The sequence below is a fragment of the Cimex lectularius genome, unplaced genomic scaffold (assembly GCF_000648675.2).
Source record: "Cimex lectularius strain Harlan isolate CLEC.00 unplaced genomic scaffold, Clec_2.1 scaffold145, whole genome shotgun sequence".
In the NCBI taxonomy this organism is placed as follows: domain Eukaryota; kingdom Metazoa; phylum Arthropoda; class Insecta; order Hemiptera; family Cimicidae; genus Cimex; species Cimex lectularius.
The window spans coordinates 238,754-251,601 of NW_019392922.1; the positions used below are offsets into that span (position 1 = coordinate 238,754).

The 12,848-nt window shown below is 35.3% G+C and overlaps 1 protein-coding gene across 1 annotated transcript; it reads right to left on the bottom strand.

Annotated features, from left to right (window-relative positions):
- Nucleotides 1–838: 838 nt before the first annotated feature.
- On the bottom strand, nt 839–6,149 carry LOC106669154 (spidroin-2-like). Its single transcript, XM_014398458.2, has 4 exons — nt 6,135–6,149; nt 5,724–5,784; nt 1,410–2,384; nt 839–919 (listed from the first exon to the last, which is right to left on the bottom strand). The coding sequence occupies exons 1-4, from the start codon at nt 6,141–6,143 to the stop codon at nt 909–911; spliced, it is 1,056 nt and encodes a 351-aa protein (XP_014253944.1). The 5' UTR covers nt 6,144–6,149; the 3' UTR covers nt 839–908.
- Nucleotides 6,150–12,848: the final 6,699 nt, after the last annotated feature.

The following is a 12,848-nucleotide window of genomic DNA, read 5'->3' on the forward strand; positions in this document are numbered from 1 at the left end:
TGTGTGTGTGTGTGTGTGTGTGTGTGTGTGTGTGTAAAACGGTTGTTAAATGTGGTTTAGGCATTGACACGGCGCTCATCACTGTAAGGAAAAGGTCACAAGTTCGAATCCAGCGGCCCTGCTGCATTCGAACCCGACATACTTACAATGGGCTTTTTTTCAAAAACACCGGCACTCCTAGGGTTGATATAACCTCTACTGTTGCGAACCCTCATTTAAAAAAAATATATATATATAATATAATAGTAATATATATATATATATAAGCAAATCACTCAAAGATGTTTTATTTTGAATTTTAAAGCAAGTATAGATGACAAGGATATTAGAATAATATGCTGATAACTATTTTGTAAAAGATTAGAGATTTACATAAACCGAATTAAAACTTAACACATCTGCCTTAATACAATTGATTAACATGAATCTCTCATAAAATGTTTAAAAAATTAAATTAGTGAAAACGGGTAACAACGGGAGATCAGCAAGTTAAGAAAACTAGAAAAATATGGGGAGATCCTGAGACATATGTAAAAGGGAAAACAATAGCGATATTAGTCATCGGAGATGTCATACTGCAAATTCATCGTGCAGAATAGAAGAGGGAGAGAGAGAGAGAGAGAGAGAGAGAGAGAGAGAGAGAGAGAGAGAAATAGGGAATGAACGGAACTGAAATGACAAATTTCAAAATTTGTTTAGATTTTTTTATTAACAATAACAAATTTGACTAATAAATAATAAATTAACGCATAATTACAGTTATTATCTTCTAATGTAATCAGACGCTGTTAAAGTGACTGTATTGATTATCATTTCACCCCCCAGTTTTTTTATATTTTTTTTTTGTTTATTTTGCTGTTTCTTCAGAAATGACAAATCACAGCCAGTTTTAAAGTCATGTCCTTCGCTTAAAACAGATCTGAAACAAGGATTGAAAATATTATTAATTCAATTATAATTAACCTGTTAAAAAAAAATATTGCCTTGTTTCATTTTTACAGTTTAATTCTTCTTTATGTTGTCTGTTTTATGTTGAGAAAGGATTTATCTTAAAAATGAACGATCACTTATGCCACAAAATAACAAAGGCATTTTTTTCGTAAAATTTTATTTTCGTATTAACTTCACCGTAAGAAGTGGATGGTCCTTTTTTACTCTTAAATAAAAATTAGCATAAAACTTGAAGGCTTTGTCTATATTCTTGAATATTCAACAATAGAAATATATTAAATATTTGAAGGAAAAAAATATTTCAATCGAATTGGCTCTTTCAATAATGATCTGTAAACCAGTTTTAGCTAGACCAAAGGCAACATTCAATATAAGTTTATTAAAATATTATTCTCAGGCCTTCTTTTAAGGTAATAAATATTAGCGATTTGACAATGAAGTTAAGAGATATGACTTACCAGAAAATGCGTATGCAGCGACAGGCTTACTGCTCGCACCTTTGTACGGTCCTTTATAAGAATAAGGTTTGGAGCTGTATGCACTGTTAGAATAGCCGCCCGGTCTGGAAAAGCTGGAGGTTGAATATTTTCCAGAGTATCCTGGATACCTCGAAGGAGAGTAGCTGTGCGGTTTATAGCTCGAAAAGCCAGAATAGGGCCTGCTGTAATACCCGGTTGGCTTATAAGGCGAGCTGTATGGTGTCTTTGGTGGTCCGTATCCGAATTGAGTTGGGCTGGTTGAGCTGAATCCTCCAGGGTATTGATGTCCACCGTACTGCCCACCGTAAGCACTGTAAGGTGATGGCCCTTGGTAGCTGGGACGAGATGGTTTTTCGAAGGTGTAAGGTGAGTAGCTTCCAGGAGTTGATCCAGGGTGGAGGGCATTGTACGAAGCTCCTCCGTTTGAATACTGAGAATAGCTTTTATAAGCGTCAGCTCCACCGGGGCCGAAGGTCTGCGGTCCGTGTCCATGATGAGCTTGGCCTAAGTTCACAGACGGACTTCCTGGGTGCACTTGGCCCAACGGGCTTCCGGGTGGGTTTGGCCCGTGGGTGGATGAACTGTGGCTGCTCGCTCCTCCATATGACGGTTTGGCCTGGGCACCCTGCGTCGGAAAGGCAAACGGTGTCGACTGGCTTTCGCTTCCGAAACTTCCGGCGTTGTAGCCATCCGCGCCGTGGTACTGTTGCCCTTGGTATTGCTGGTTGGATGCCGAATAAGGATTGTAAGGATTGGTATATGCTGATGATACAGAGGCAGGTTCTTTCTGTACCGATGAGTACGTGCTGGCAGCAGCTTTGTAAACGTTCTGTGTGCTCGGGTTGTAGTTGTTAAAGCTGAAACCAGTATTCTTTCCGCTCACGGCGGAATTCGCCGTAGCGTCATCACCAAGAAAACTGCTTATGCTGTTTATGTCAAACTCCTCAGCCTTAACTAAAACAAAAATACCGATTAATTCATAATTATTTTTTACATTAACAACATTTTGAATCTTGTCTGGTCTGTACTGAGGGAGTTTTATTCATCGACGATACTCCATTAATTAGCCAATACCAGAGGACAACAAAAAAGAGTTACCTCTTACTGTAATGCGAATAAATAATTGACTAGGTCTTTATGTTTTCTTGAAAGTTGACAATATCGTAATCAATGATCGCTCCTTAAGATGGCGAAAGTGGAAAAGCAAAAAAAAAAAATAATAAAGCTATGTGGACCGTGGTAATCAGAGATAATCAATAAGCTGCTCAGACAACTTAGTAGAAGATCCTACTTGTGGATGTAAATTCTTCCCGATGAAAGAGACATAAATTATCCTCTTAATTTCTAATTCAGCCGGGCTTTCGTTTTCTTCGGAAGAACGCCGTCCTTTTTTCGAAATAAAAGTAGGAGTGAATTTCTGATTTTCACTGTCAAACCGGAAACCCTTCGACCGTACGGGGCACGGTCACATGCGTGAATCCACGGATGAAAGTGGTTCCGGACGGACCGGATCGGCTCGACCATGAAAAAACGTTCATGTTTCATGTTCATGCACACCGGGGAGAGGAGAGAGAAAAAAAACACAAAACGATTATGACTGCACGTCCAGGCAGTTTTCAACAGGGTAATTTCGCTTTTCGCTTTCGCTTAAAAGATTTTTTGACTTTCTTCGCACTCTGGAAAAGAAATGAGTGGTCAAGAGTCGGAGAGTATTTACACTGTCCAATAAACATGCCAAACAGCATAAAACAAGGTGGGGTTTTTTTAAAGGAAAATATTCGTACGCTACTTATTTCTGGCGTAATCTTCAACAGGCCTACATCATGGAATGTTACATATTTTCTGTTTCTATTAAAATTGTTTAGATAAGTCTTGACATAAAACATTTGTTTTTTAAATTGTTGTTCCCAGGATCTCTATAAACTATGATGTACTATTTGGACCAGACTAAAATACCAAAGCAGATTTCACTAGCCAGTGGGCAGCTTTCTATTCGAATTTAATTTTTGCGTATAAGTCATCATGAGCCCGCTTTCCAAACTAAACAGAAAACGGCAATTAAGTATCGACGCAATGTCTGACGCCCTTTGAAAATGACCAGTCGAGATTTAGAGAGTGAGATTGTGAAACCTTGATAGCCCTTAATGTGCGATGATATAAATAGAAAAAAAGAAGAAGCAGGTTTGATACCGGGAGAGAGTTTTTCAGAATCACTTTCTTTCCGCTGGCGGATTCGAAAAGACCCCTCTGAGGAAAGTCTGAATCCGTCGAGGCCGTTCACACCCGGAGTTTTACAAGCTGTTTTAATTGGGTATATGCCCGGTCTGACCGTTGGCTCGTTTCCTTTCATCCAGGGCCGGAAGTTTCTCCCGAGGAGGACGAGGTGAAGATCGGATCCTTTTTAATCCTTCTAGCATGAAATCCGGGACGCGGAAGGTGAACATGATTGTGGGAAATCGGGTTTCGCGTTGAATACATAAACGTGAGTCATAGTTCACATGCGTTTTGGGTTGCGCTTGCCAACAGTTATCAATAAACTAGAACGCATGTGTTTTTTGTTTTTTTTAAACTTTGAAACAATTCTGCTCGCTTTAAACCTTATTTCTCGAAACAAATATCAAAAGCAAACCACAAGAAAGCAGACACCTGAAGAGTCAAGGTCTAGTTAAAGGCAACATAGAAATTCACCACTGTGTCAATGTCTGTTGGCTTTGAGTAATTCACGAATAATGCTCATTTCCACAGATCGTAAAGATCTTTATCTACCTAATTATAAAAAAGTCATCACGTCAAGTGCAAATTGTAAAACACGTGTAGACTGAAAGATAGATTAAGTCCCATTCATTTCCACAGATCATGAATATTTTTTAAACTCTATTTTATTATATTTGATGTTTAAATTTAAGTCAGGGGCTTTCAGTATTTTTATATAATCAAAACAAACAAAAATCTGTAATCTATTTGCTATGTTTGGAAAAACTTAACATTTGAACAAAAAAAATTTTTTAACACGAAATAAAGTCGATCTTCATTTTTTGCACCCGAAAAAGCTCTGAATACAAATGTTTTGAAATGTAGAAATTTTCAAAATCACAAATATACATATAATCTTGAAACAACTTAACCGATCTACTGGAGACTTTGCAGGAATTTAAAACCTATAAACTACACGAAAATGAAGGCATAAGCTATACCTTCGTAAATAAATCAGAGCCTTAGATTTAAATTAAAATGTTTGGGAAGTTTTTGTTAATTCCATTTTTTTTCTCAGTGTCTGGCTAAAATTGTTAACATAGACTAAAAGTAGAGAGATTTACCTTCGAACAGTTGTAATAACTTTTTAATTAATTATATTTTTCTAAGGTCTTGGATGAGATGAAAAAGCTAATGTGACGAATAGGATTCGAACCCACGACCTTCCTCTCAATACGCCACTGCTCTAACCACTCGAGCTAATCACTTCGATCCTCCTGGATACTCATCCTCGTGGGTTCGAATCCCGTTCGCGACACTGGCTTTTCATCTCAACTAAGACCTTACATAAAAAGGATAAAATAGGTCAATTATGATGACTAAATACATACGTGGATTAATATAGTTGTAATAACGTTGAAATTGAATTAAACCTAGAGAAGTTACGAATTTTTAAGTCCGAAATACGGAAAATCGGAGAAAAAAATCGCCATGGGCTGATCCAACCGAAAAATTTTATTTTTTAACACTATCAAAATTCTTGTTTAAAGGGTGCTTAAAAAGAATCCGAAGTGTTTTTGTCAAAAACAGGAATTCTTTGGCCTATTTTACTGGAAGCGTCGTTTTTCAAACTTTTTATATATCTAATCTTACATGATACAATCCTGCGTATTATTATCATTTCGAACGAGAAAAAAACAAATAGATTAATATATAATAACTTTGGAATACATTAAAAAAAGGCAAAAAATGTATTTAATCTCGTAGCCTACCTTTGTAAGTTTTATTTTAAATATATCTTAAGTTATTTATTTTTTACGATATTCTGACAAACGTTTTTATAAATTGTGCTAGATATTATTATGAGATTTATTACGTTTTTATTAATAATCATCAAAACACACAGCAGGATTTCATCGATTTGAAAAAAAGTCGAAAATGGGGAGAAAATTATTGTAAAACTATTCTCTTAACTGATTGTGTTCCTTATATAAATTATTATTTATTTAACTAACTTATCTAATTAACGTCTTTAACACTAAAGTACATTTTATAGAAATAAAAGGAAAAACGACATTTTTAAAGAAAAAAGCTCCTTACCTTGGGGTCCTGCAAGGAAGAACACGATCAGAACACCGATAGCTAAAAATCTGAGAATCTCCTAAACAGTTAAAAATGTTCTTTGTAGTTTACGTGATTTGTAAAGTAATGGATCAAATGTAAGTTTAACGCGCATCTGGACCATAAACGAGGAGAAAAGGGTCGATGAAAGTCCGAGCAGGTTTTGCTGACCTGACGTTAAGTCTTGTTTGAAGTACTGTATTTTTAGAGCTAACTTGAATTTGTTCAAACTTATCGATCTACCTCGTTTACGGTAATCCTGTTGTTTGTCAAATTTTCAGTTTAAAATGCTCCCAACTCCTCGGATATCCACGGGCGCTGTAAAATCCGACAGACAACAGGACTCTTGATAAATAACGCCTAGAAAAATTATGTTTTTGTTTCATTTACCTTCGTCATGTTGGCTGTAAGGACGACTGGCGGGAGATCAACGTTCCGTTAATATATATAGGAGATCCACATCTTGAGAATCCTTTTGGGGGGAGTTGAGGGAAAGTATCCCCACTGCGCTTAGAGCCTTTTCTCCGGTGTCTTCGCGACGTAAAGACTCGGCGGTTGGTGCGAAATGTTTACGATTTAAGTAATTTCGAAATAATAACTCATAAGGTTAGATTTTAGGAATTAGAACCTAGAAGACCTAGATAGTTCAGGACGTCTTTAGATGCCATTATAAAACTAACAGATTTTTAATTTTTTTAAATTAATTTTTACTCATTTCATTAATTCAATAATAATTAAGTTTTCTAGTAAAACTCTCTATGGATAACTCTACGAAGAATGAATCGAATTTTTGAGTTAACATACCCATTTTATGTTATGGTCATAAGTTAACTGTACATCAAAGAAAGCTGAAGACGACTGAAAAACTTCAACAGCTTTTTTTTGCAAACGTTGTTCAAAAATAAAATTGCAGTTTCGTTTTTTGACATTTCTGTAGATTATGACAGATCGAGAATAATTATAATATAACCAGACCAATAACACATAGATTTAAGAGTAAAACTAACCAAGAGTTGTCATCTATAGCTAAATCACCTCTCCAGATAGAGTAAAATATAAACGAAGTTTTTAGGTTATAAGTTTAGTATACAATAAAGTCGAAAGCAAACCAAGTTTGGAGCAGAAAGATTTTCTTTGAAGGCTTAAAGTTGGCTTAAAACGAAGGAACTTGGGTAAAATTTCGTTTCGAGAATGGACAAAAGATCCATTTATTGACGGTTCTGTAGAATAATACAGACCAGCAAGAATCATAAAAGATCCACGTCAACATCCCGTAGCCAAACACTCATTTTTTCTGACACACCTGTAGAATTAAAAAAAAGAACACCAGTGATCAAATCAAGTTCTCATTGATGTAAATCAAAATTGTTATCCATTTATATAAAAAAAGGTCAGAATCCACTCAAGGGTTTGACCTGAAAGACCAAAACAGCTTGGTAGACAGCAAAACTATAGATTACCACCTCTTACAAGTCCTCCTAAGATCAGATTAAAGCATTAGCATGTAAAAGAATCGCATCAAAATTAGTCAGTGAATGCATCCAAAATCTCCAAAACCTGGGGAAACACAATAACCTGATGATATCATGGGTGCCAAGGCACAGGGGAATTTTCGGTAACGAGAAAGCAGACAGACTAGCCAGAGGAGGATTTGCAAGACCATACATAAGCCCTGAGCCTATTCTTGGGATAACAAAAACAAATATAGAATCCTCCATCGCAGAATGGATCCAAGCAAAACAAAAGAAGAAGTGGATACACTCTAGCGGTGCTAGACATAGTAAACTTATGATGAAACAACCCTCACCAAGACTGGCAAAAGCATTGCTATAATTGGAGAGGGCCAAACTCAGAGGAGTAGTGGGACTACTAACCGGTCACTGGCATCTGAGAAAACATCTACACAACAGTATATACAGCAATGAATCCATTTGCAGATTATGTAATGAGGAGGAGGAAACAGCCACTCATATCATCTTCGAATGCGAAACAACAGCTCAATGGAGATTTAACCTAAAATACGGAAAAAACTTAGAGAATCAAATTGCAGCAGCGACAGTCAATTCTAAGAAGAAGGATTGAGTCTACTGCACTGAACTAAGGAACTAGGAAGGTACAATAAGCCAGAAGTCTGCAGTGCCTGGGGAGTGCAAACCCCGCTTCCTAATATCCTTCTTCACCATACCATACCTCTTACAAGCAATGACCCTCTTCCTTAAGCATCTTGCGCTTCGCATTCGCATTTTTTTCCTTCTTGAATCAAAGATAAGTAATCTTATCGGTGCTTAATCCTAAATCTACCTAAACTAACTCTAACCTTACCCTCATATAACCTAATCTAAACCGTCCTCAACATTAACCTAACCTAACTCTATCCTTACCTAATAATCTTAATCCGTCCCTAACCATAACCGTACCTAACCTAACCCTCAACCAAGCCTAACTTATGCGCACTCCTCAGTAACGCGAAAGCGAAGACGCAAAACTGGTAATGCAAAAAAATGTGTATACCCCCAAAACATTCACGTAAAAGAAAAGTAATTCCGGTCAAACAGGAGGGCTTAACGTCCAACTACCGGATAGACGAGTGTCAAACCGCTTTGAAATACATTTTTAATCTTACAATTAATTAAGGTTTTCAGTTGCGATAAAAAAGTCAATGGCACGAGCGGGATTCGAACGTACGATCTTCCTTAATTAATTGTAAGATATTAATTGGTCAAGCGGACCACGAAACTAGTAAATTTAATACATTTTTAATATTATTTTGAATTTAAAAGTAATAGGCTATGACGGATTTTGAACCCGGAACATCTAGCGCGGTAGGTTCTAGCAATCCATGTTAAAAATGACAAATTTCGTCAACGATGGGGTAAAAATTATTATATTTTGACTAAGTAAGACAAAGCTACATTTGAAATTGAATTGAACATTTGAAATGAACAAAGAAAAAGTTAGGTAAAGCAGAAGTTGAAATAAATACAGACAGATTTGTAAGGGTTTCTTCAAGAATATTTGGTCATGTAACTTTTTTTTTATATAAATAAAAAAACCTTAGGAAGATTTTGTGTTTTTATTGTTTATGTTTGTACTAATTTTTACGTTTCTTATAAAGAAATTGTAATATTAGAATTAAAGTTAAATTGAACAAACAATTGATCGTTTCTATAAGGTTTGAACAAAGATTTTGTTTGAATAAAGATTGTTTTTACAGTAAACTATTATCTAGAAACTAGCCGCTTGCATAAAATCATTATTAAAATATAAAGCTTAAAACAGCGGTGATGACCAAAATCATATTTTCATCAGGTCCTTTACCACCAGCGTTCGTTGGTAACTCACCGAAACTGCCGAACTTTAGCTAGCAGTTCTTCCAAAATTGAAATTTTCCTACCAGAAAGGTTATTTATAGGATGTGACAACGAATTTGCTTTTATGACGCAGAGATTTATGCAAAAAATCAATTTTTTACAGTTTTGTATGTGTTAATAAAAAACATTTTAATATCTCAAATTATCCTATTAAGTGTGTGGTGTATAGTACAAATACTTTGATTGAATCTAAAATTTTCTAGCGTTGTATAAATTCATCCTTTTTTAAATCTAAAAGTTTCTGTTAATACATAAATTCATTTTTTTAATCTAAAATTTTCTAGCATTGTATAAATTCATATTTTTTGTAATCTAAAATTTTCTAGCATTGTATAAATTCTTTTTTTTCCTTCACATCCTACATGTATTTGTGAAATTTGAACAGTGTTCCTGAAGATGATCTCAATAAAGGTCGAAACGATGGCACGATAAAGAAAATGTTTTTTCTAAAACCTACGTCACCCCAGACCGCACCTCACGATCTCCGAATAATCATATCTGATTAAGGGTGGATATTTAACTAAAAATTATTCATTAGCCGAAATAGACAGGACTTCTTTTTATCATTTTCCATCAGAATAACAGGACCAATTCCATAAAACATTCGCGTTAAATTATTAATGAAAAGAGGAAAAATCCCTTTTAATCATGACAACAAATGCCAAAATTTCGCTCATGACCGGGCAAAAATTTATGAACTTTTGCCGGGACAAAGCCGCAATTTTCTTTTAATACAGGAAAAACATTCCTTTGAAAATAGTTTGAGAAAATCTTGTAACAAATTTGCCTTAGAATGTCACAAGTTTATATAAAAGTGATATAATGATCATAATATTTTGTTACATGCAGATTTTTTTTGTAAATAACAGGGGCCTTAAGAACCTTTTTGTTTATACTGCTTTGTATCTTTTTTTTAAATCATGGTTGTATAAATTTTATTAAACCCTTATATAAAACTTTTGTTTATCATTGGATCCGCCTCTTCTAGCTTTTTTGTCCCTTTCTTTTTAAGATTACAAGAGCCTCTCTTTGTTAATCTGCATCATATTGTTTCTTTTTTTAACAAAACGTCCAAAGAAGGCGTCATTGAAGTGAAAAAGCCATCATAACCGGGCCAACAGAGTTATGACGAAACTTGACATTTCGTCAATTATTTTTCTTCACTTTTGTGACAAAAGTTCCGATTGTTTTCCATTGATCCTTTCAGCCTCGTTCGCCCCGAGTTTTGTCATCTCGCACATCTAGCAACAGACACAAAAGAGCCGGTCGCATGAAAATTCTATTGTGAATTAACATTGCCGATTCTCGATTTCAAAGGGACAAGAAAATATTACTTTGACTTTTTTTTTCTACTAAAAATAAAAGGCGAATGCAAATTTGCCACCCTTGGCTTTGACATTGGGAAGTGCGCTTATTTTCCGCTCTTATTAATGCTAAGACCTTTCACTTCCACGGCCTCTCTTTCAATCCGCCGGGAGACTCTTCCTAAAAAAAGAAAGTAAAAGTAAATAAGTACTAAACGGTGTCTCTTCCGGTTTTTATAAAATCACTCTCGCCGTTTATTAGGTGGTCTGCCATGTATCATAGTTCGGAAAATTGATTACCCTGGAATGCTAGAGCTGTACACATGAAAAAAATTTAAAATTTAAACCACCTAGCAAGTCTTTTTTTTCAAGTAATTAGTTATGCTTTGTCGGCTAAGTTAAACTCTCTGTCTTTCAAAAACAATATGACAATAATGCAAAGTATGGATAGTATGTGTCCAGAGCTAAAAATGCCAGTTGTTAATCTATTTTTTTAGTATAAGTTTAATATATGCAATTAAGTACAACATAAAATATTTATGTACTTACATAGAAAATGGCTTTTTATTCAAAATATCTCCTACATCCAGGGTTCATATAACCTCATGATTAAAATACCCTCTTAAGAAAAACTAATCGATTGATAAGTCCCAACTATTTTATTTGAAAATTACCATTATTATTATTATTTTTATCACACCCCCAAAAATTATGCATTTCCACAATTCAACAGAATTTTATTACATTATTAGCTTAACAATATCTTGCGAGTTCAGATCGTTGCATAAGTAAAATTTAATTAATTAACATTTTTTATTTAAGGTTTTGGTTAAGATGAAAAAGTCGGTGTCACGAGCGGGATTCGAACCCACGACATTTGGCTAAATACGTCGCTGCTCTAACCACTGGAGCTAACGTGACTTCGATCCACACGGACACCAACTCATCATCTCAACATACAACCTTTCGAATTTTCCCTCCTTTTATCCATTTTTCGCCAGCCGAAGGTCGTGGGTTCGAATCCCGCTCGTGGCGCTAACTTTTTCATCTCAACCAAAACCTTGAAAGAAGTAATTTGGTCAATCAGACCACTAAATATAATGGAGTAAAATTTAAGTTGGCTTTCTGAAAAATACTCTTCCTGAGCTATTGGAAGAAGTTACCCTCGAAAGGGGGAGACGTGTATTATTCCAACATGATCATGTTTTTCATTTCGTTTCATTTTTTTGACATGTCCTTAGATTAAGAGAGATCGAGAATAATTGTAATATAAACAGATCAACAACACAGATTTAAGAGTAAAATTAACCAAGAGTTGACATCTATAGATAAATAACCTCTCCAGATAGAGTAAAATATAAACAAAGTTTTCAGGTTATGACTATAAATTTAGTATACACTAAAGTTGAAAGCAAATATATATTCATATATAATACATTCAAATATAATAGTCCAACATGATCATCTTAAGTTTCGTTTCATTTTTTAATTTTAAAGGAAAATTACAACTGTTATTGGATAAACAATTCCTTTCGTGACCTTTTTACATCATTGATTTCGTATTACCGGGGAGTGCGCATGAGATGGATTAAGTTAGGTTGGCTTAGGTTAGGGTTAAGTTAGGTCAGGTTATGTAGGGTTAGGTTACATATAAATTATTACGTGATGTGGCGAAAATTTGCGAGTGCAAGCTGGAGTTTCTTAGGTGAAGGGTCATTGCTTAGAAATGTTGTTCCATCGTCTACGATGCTGAATGAATAATGGATCCTGACCTCGCAATTTTATTTCAAATGGATAACATTTTTGACTAAAGAAAATCAATAAGAACTTCTTTTGATCAGTGCTGAACTTTGTTGTTTAGTGGGCTTTTTATGCTATCAATTTCTCTTTACTGGAGGCCGCTTGGGTTAGGTTAGGGAAGGGTGTGGATTAAGTTTCCCGGAAACACTCTTTACATCTTATAAACTCTATAAAGGAGAGGAAGAGCTAAGAAGACCATCATATACAATGATATGGTATACTGATGGCTTCAAAACAACGAAGGAACCGGATCGGGTGTTTTTTGTACAAGCCCAAGGTGTGAGCAATCAAACTCTTGTGCCCTGGAAAATCTTAAAAGAGGTTACTCTGGCAAAAAGAAATCCTCATAAGATCGGATAGCCAAGCAGCTATTTAAGCAATAGCATGTAAAATACCACATCAATATCAACACAACCTGATGATATCTTGGGAACCAGAGCACAGAGGAATTTTGGGTAATGAGAGCAAGACCATACATAGCCCCGAACCTATACTTGGGATAACAAAAACTAATATAAAATCCTCCATCGCAGAATGGATCCAAACAACACAAAAGTGGATAAACTCTTTCGGCGATAGACACAGCAAACTTAATCTAAAACAAACCTCACCAAGACTGGCAAACTCAT

Bases quoted from the DNA above. Each gene is read 5' to 3' on its own strand.
- LOC106669154 (XM_014398458.2), bottom strand. The intron at 2,385-5,723 runs GTAAGGAGCTTT...TTTTTGTTTTAG, and splicing joins CTTCCTTGCAGGACCCCAAG to TTAAGGCTGAGGAGTTTGAC.